The sequence below is a fragment of the Pinus tabuliformis genome, chromosome 1_1, assembly GCF_031772625.1.
Source record: "Pinus tabuliformis cultivar Carrire ecotype Pingquan chromosome 1_1, CPIR1, whole genome shotgun sequence".
NCBI lineage: Eukaryota > Viridiplantae > Streptophyta > Pinopsida > Pinales > Pinaceae > Pinus > Pinus tabuliformis.
The window spans coordinates 429,148,544-429,154,846 of NC_142297.1; the positions used below are offsets into that span (position 1 = coordinate 429,148,544).

At 44.3% G+C, this 6,303-nt stretch overlaps 1 protein-coding gene across 1 annotated transcript; it reads right to left on the reverse strand.

Annotated features, from left to right (window-relative positions):
* Positions 1-4,564: 4,564 nt before the first annotated feature.
* LOC149213545 (uncharacterized) lies at positions 4,565-5,212 on the reverse strand. Its single transcript, XM_089389068.1, has 2 exons — positions 4,912-5,212; positions 4,565-4,863 (listed from the first exon to the last, which is right to left on the reverse strand). Exons 1-2 carry the CDS (start codon positions 5,210-5,212, stop codon positions 4,565-4,567), a joined length of 600 nt encoding a protein of 199 aa, XP_089245194.1.
* Between the last annotated feature and the right edge of the window lie 1,091 nt (positions 5,213-6,303).

Genomic DNA, 6,303 nt, shown 5'->3' on the forward strand with positions numbered 1-6,303 from the left:
GCCTTCTTCCCAGTTCTTTGTAGAATTAGCCTTCCTCGGCGCCATCTTGCCTTGGACCTGGGACTTTGAAATTGTATGAGATTATCTACCTATCACAGCAGAAAAGCACAAGTCAGTGCGATTGAGATGAAATGCTATCATAATGCACTCGCTGGCCATCTCAGCTTCAGCATGGCTGGTAGTCTGCACCCTTAAAACAACACTCCCAGCAAAGCGGCTTAGGATCCGCCTCCCTCTCTCATTAGCCCAAGAAAATCCGCGCCAGACAGCATGGCAAAGCATAGCAAACCGATCCATCTAGTGAGGATAGCTTCCGCAATGAGAGCCACAGAAGAAATCCAGGGGATAGTTATGGCCAGGGCTGCGGTACCCAGCATGGAGCACGACGAGACCCAACAAAGCCCCCCTCGTCTTCCATCTCTCTGAATAGGAACTAGAACTATCGCCATGCAAGGCCTCCCCTACTCTGGAGGGAAAGAGGAGATTTGACTGAGTGCTGGGAAGGCCACTATCAATTCTACTACTGATATTCTACTCACTGAAGCGGAACATTTCAGGACGAACAAGGATAATGTAGTTGCTAGCTAACATAATGCTTGGAGGGCAGGGATGATAGAAAACATACCACCTTTTCTTGTCGGAGCCTGGGAAGGGACCTGTTCGCAGGATCGCGCTATCACCTTGCCAATTTTTTTCATGTTTCTTACCAAACTGTATGAGAATTCCCTCTGCCTTCTTAGGTAGATGGTTGTTATCTACCCACTGTCCGACCAACCGGGCCTCCACTTGGCCATTTAATTTTCTGACTAACCGCCCGGTATCCCTATCCCAGGATGGGGCGTGACTTGACTGTCCTGCTTTATGCGTCATTACTCCAATATTCTCCCGGCTGCTCCTACTGTAAGCTTTCTGTACTCCTTGTGCCACCTGTCGTCCTCCCTCTGTCAACTATCCCGGCTTCCCAAGCTGACTCCAAATCCTTCCTTGATGATGTTTCATGTCTCGCTTCTTCTCCATCCTCGTGACCTGTCCTACCTTGCCCCGTCATCTGCCCGATTCTATCATTCCTATAACTGTTGTCCTTTCCCACAGATGTGCTATCCGTTCCCATCTGTTGTGATCTTTCCCCACAACCGCTGTGTGTCGCCTGATCCTGGCCGTTCACCTCGGGCCTACCTTTACCACCCTTATCAATGTCAAGAAAATTTTGGATGCGGGCTCTCTCCTTCGGGAGCAGTTAAGACAAACCTTCACTGTCGATCTCTTTGCCTCGATTCCGACTGCCCCAGTTCATGAGCCAGTGCGCCGGTTTGTTTCCAGAACGTTTAATGTGAGACGGGATTAGGTAGTTGATTCTAGGTAGGAGCTTCCCGATTTCTCCTACAAGCCATGTTGTTCTCCCGCTCTTGCTAATTTTGTCCGCTAGTTATTGTTGCTATAGTTTCCTGACCATGTCTACCACCAACTTCGAGTCTCCCTCAATTTGGAGTCTCTTGAAATTAGCCTGTAGAGCAATTTCTAGGCCTCATTTCAAGGCATGCAGTTCGGCTTCATTATTTGAGGCTTCCCCATAGTCCATTGCAAAGGTTCGCAGTGTTTTTCCCCCAGCATCTCTGAAGACTCCCCCAATGCCAGCCTCTCTCGGGTTATGTTTAGCAGTGCCATCGAAATTAAGCTTAATGAATCCTTGCGGGGGATGGCGATATTGGTTGCTTTCAGCCACTTCCCTGATCTGGTATTTTCTTTTGACACCCCCATTTAACATGCTCTAGTTTACCTTGAGTCTTTTTAGGATAGCCTCCTCCATTTGCGACGCCTGCCAGTCTTTGTCCTTCCAGCTTTCCATTAGGATTGTTTCACGTATGTTCCTGATGGTTTGTTCCCATATGGTTGTTGGGGTTCTGAATTCCGCTTTGAAGATTGCCCCGTTCCGTGCTTTCCAGATGTTCCAGAGCAGGAACCTAGCAGAAAGGAGCCATGCACAGTTGACCACCAAATTTTGGTAAGGTTTTCTCAGCCAATTTTCAATGGTGTTTACAATGTTCCAATGATTTATGTGGTATCGCTCAAACAATCTAAAGTGATTGTCCCATAGGGAATTGTTGACTGAGCATCAGTTCATCAAATGTTCCATAGTCTCCTCTTGGGAATTATAGAGTGTGCAGTGGGATGGACCTTGGCGCCCCTTCCTCTACATCTGGTCCCAGGTAAGCGCTCTGCCATGGAGTAAAGTCCAAACAAAGAATGAAACTTTCGGCCAGCGGTTTAATTTCCATAGATTTTTCCATTGTTTGGTTTCCAACTGTTGATTTTGATTGAATTTTTGGTAATAGGCTTCTGCTATTGAGAAATTACCTTGAATTCGTTTACCCCATCTAAGAATGTCGGACCCTGTTTTCCTTGCTACTTTACGAGATGCCATCTCTGTGTAGTACTCGTTCCATCTGTCGGTTTCTGGGGCCCCTTCCCAATCCTCTTTCTATTTCCAATTGCGCCAATATCCTTCTTCGTCTGATTTCCAGAAATTGCCGATGGTTGTTGCCTCAGCCTGGGACGTGAAAGCGTGGATGTCATGGAGGTTGTCCTTATGGATGAGTCTTTCGCGTTGCTACCATGATTCCTCCCAGAACCTGGCCTTGTCCCCTACTCGTATTTCCCAAAACTGTGATTCCTTATTAGGTCTTTGTTTCCCCTCGTCAGGTTCCAAATTGTTGAACCTTTAATCTCCGTCTCACTTCTCAGTTTTCCTTTGGGTTCCCCTGTCGCATCGTATTTTCTTTCCCATATCACTTTCCATAGGTTAGGACCGCCCTAAGTCCACCTCCACTAGAGCTTTTCACCCATGACTTGGTTGAGGACGAAGGGGTCTCGGAGCCCTAAGTCGCCATCTTTGGGGAGTCGACTTAGCCACTCCCATGAAATTAAGGCCCACTTTCTGGACTTGCTGGTGCCCTGCGAAAGGAATTTCTTGAACATAGCGACCAACTTCTGGATAGCTGTCTTTGGGATAACTTGGCACGAGATTTGGTAAATTGGCATAGCATGTAGAACAACTTTCAGAAGGATTAGCCGGCGTGGGGCATTCAGCGAGCGGACGATCTAGTTTTCCATCTTATTTCGGATTTTTTTGATTATAAGTTCCCAGTTGGCCGTTCTGTATTGATGCTCATGCAACATAATACCTAGGTATTTTGACAGGAAGGTTCCAATGTTAAAGCCCAGGGTGCGCGTTAAGAATCTTTGGGCAGCCTACGGGGTGTTGAAAAAAAAGACTTCCAATTTGTCCTTATTAATCTCCGTCCCCTAAGCTTTGCTGAATTCAGATAAAGTTTTGATGACTCCTTGGGCCTCTTTCAGCGTGGCTTGACCATATAGCATCACATCGTCTACGAATTGCTTGTACGAAGCCTGGATATCATTCCCGCAGATTCAAAAGCCCTTTAGCTGATCCTTGGTGACTTGAGCCTTGACCAACCAACCCAGGTCTTCTGCAGCTAGGATGAAGAGGAAAGGAGACAGGGGGTCTCCCTGCCTGAGCCTGCGGGAGGGAGTGAAGGCTTCGGTGGGGGTGCCATTTAAGAGAATTGACATCACGGGGGTGCCAACCATGGATAATATCTAGTTTATCCATGTTTGGTCAAATCCATAGGCTTTAAGAATACCTTCTAGATAGCCCCAGCTAAGGCGGTCAAACGCCTTAGCAAAATCAAGTTTGATGAGCATACTTTGGGTGTGGGAGATTTTCAAGGAGTGGATCACTTCCTTGACCACTATGATGCCATCTGTGATCTGCCGCCCTTTGACAAAGCTTGTTTTCTCCGGGGCAATGAGATCCGGTAGGATCGGCTTTAGCTTGTTTACCATGATTGTTGCTAGAATTTTGTAAACAACATTACATAGGGAGATGGGCCTGAAACCCTGTGGTTCCTCTGAGCAGCCATTCTTCGGGATTAGAGCCAGGAAAGTGGCATTCAGGCCCTGATGCATGCGCTTTGAACACCTGGATTTGTCCACTATGTCTAGTAGGTCATTCCCCATAAAACTCCAGGCCGCCTGGTAAAACTCAATAGTGAAGCCATCAGGACCCGGGGCTTTACTTTTCGGCATTTTGTTAACTACCTCTTCAATTTCTTCCTTGGTGATTACCCTAAACAGAGCAAGATTTTGATCCCTAGAAACTTTCTTAGGGATATGTTGGCAAACCTTGTCTATGTCCTCAAATCTGTTGGAATTTGGTTCAGTGAGAATGCCTTTGAATTGTTCCACCAAGAGTTGTTCTATTTCTGTCTGCTGTGTCACTCTGTTTCCCTGACTGTCTTTCAAGGAGAAGATTCTGTTGTTCTGGCGATGACTCAACATTGCTTTATGGAAGAATTTGGAGTTTTCCCCCCTCCTTTAGCCATTGGACCCAAGATTTCTGCTTCCACAGAATTTCCTCCTGCTTTCGCCTTTCTTCCATTTGAGTGATTACCCTACCTTCCTCCTCAGCCAGCTCTTCATTTCAACTTGCCAAGATGATTTGCTGCGGTATTCTTTCCAATCTGGACTGGAGTTTGCCTTGCTCCTACTGAATATTGCCGAATTCTTCCCTCTTCCACTTCTTGATTTTGCTCTTGATTTCTTTCAGTCTCAGCTGAAAAGAGTGCATTTTGTTGTGGCCTTCGTTTCCACTCTTGCTATCCTGCCACCAGCTCCTTACTTTGTCGAGGAAATCAGGAGCTCTGAGCCAGAAGGACTCGAACCGGAAGGGCCTCTTTTTAATCGGATTGTTCAAGGCTATTTCAAGCTTTATTGGCCAGTGGTCGGACCCTATTGTGGGTAGGATAGAGGCTTCGTAGAAGATGTCCAGCCCAATTATGTGCTCTGAGATTAAAAATATGTCCAATCTTCAAGCAATTTGTTTTGTCCCGCCTCTTCTGTTATTCCAAGTGAATTTCCCATTTATAGTTGGGATATCAACCACCCTTAATTCTGCTTGAACGTCTCTGAATCTTTCCATCTCCAGGTCTTCTCTTCTTATTCCACCTTTTTTCTCTTCTCTAGAAGTGATAAAGTTAAATTCGCCTGCCAGGATCCATCTCTGCTCCTGGTGCATATTTCTGAGCATTGCCAACTGATTGAGGAACAGGCCTCTATCAGCGCGGGTATGGGGCCCGTAGACAACCGAGATCACCACCCATTCACTTTGCCCTATGAGCCTGAATCTCCCCATCAGGATTCTTGGCATTCCTATCCACCAGTCAGTTAGGACTTCTGTTGGATTCCAAATAATTGCTATCCCTCCTGCACTCCCTTTGGCATCTATAGTTACATCAAATCTACTTTTTTAAAAGATATGGTCTTCTCCAATTTAATTCTAAATTAAATATCCATACTCTACTCCCAAGGTGTCTTCTCAAATCTACTTTGGATAAGATATGGTAAGGAAAGTCAAGGATATTAAAATAAAAGGATGAGGGGGTATTCATGACATTGATGATAGATGGTTGAGGTGGATTGGAGGAAGAAACATAAAAAGGGGATCCTTGGTCTTTGTTTGGGGGGAAATGGGAGGATTTTATTTTGGGGAGGAATGTGGAGAAGGAGAAGGGAGAGAATGGAGAGAATGAGAGAAATCAAACTTGGACCTATTGGAGCACATTTCTTTTAACTTGGATACACTACAACTAGTTGGACTTGGTCTCAGAGGGCTAGGGATACTGTGGAGGTTCCCTGGGCTAGGAAATCATTCCTGGTTGGCTAGGAGGTAAATTCAGTCGAGTAACACAATATGAGCACCCCAACAGAGTTGGGAGCATCCCAACCAAGTCTCTGGAACATGTATTTTTCTATTGTTGTTTTATTTATGTAAATTGTTGAAAATGAATTTTCTTACTTGTTTAAATGTTCTAAAGCAAATTTTAATGGTATGTTATTATTAAGTAAATGTAGAGTTATAAACATTTTATTTCTTCTTATTATAGTGAAATTAAAGGAGGGATCTAATTTATTTAGAAGACCTAGAATAGGTCTTCACATGTCTTAAGTTAAGATTTTATGAAGAGCTTGACTTTTAGAAAAAAAAAATAAAAAAATAACAGATTTAATTGATTTAGGTATCATTTTTACGGTTTTTTTAGTCATTATATTTTGTCTTTAAATATGTTGAAAATGCAGGTTTTTTACACTCATGTATTTGATTTTAATTCCATGGCTGTAAAACATTAAAATCTTAAGGTTTTTCAAATTCGTGATATTTAATCGTTAACACAATGGTTGAAAAATGTCAAAATTTTAAGGTATTTCGAGCTCATGATATTTGTC

What these genes read in the sequence shown, in the direction of transcription:
- LOC149213545 (XM_089389068.1), bottom strand. Translation starts at nt 5,212, where the DNA reads ATGGGGAGATTCAGGCTCATAGGGCAAAGTGAATGGGTGGTGATCTCG. An exon ending in CACTTGGAATAACAGAAGAG is followed by an intron (nt 4,864 to 4,911) that starts GCGGGACAAAAC and finishes TTTTAATCTCAG; the next exon opens with AGCACATAATTGGGCTGGAC.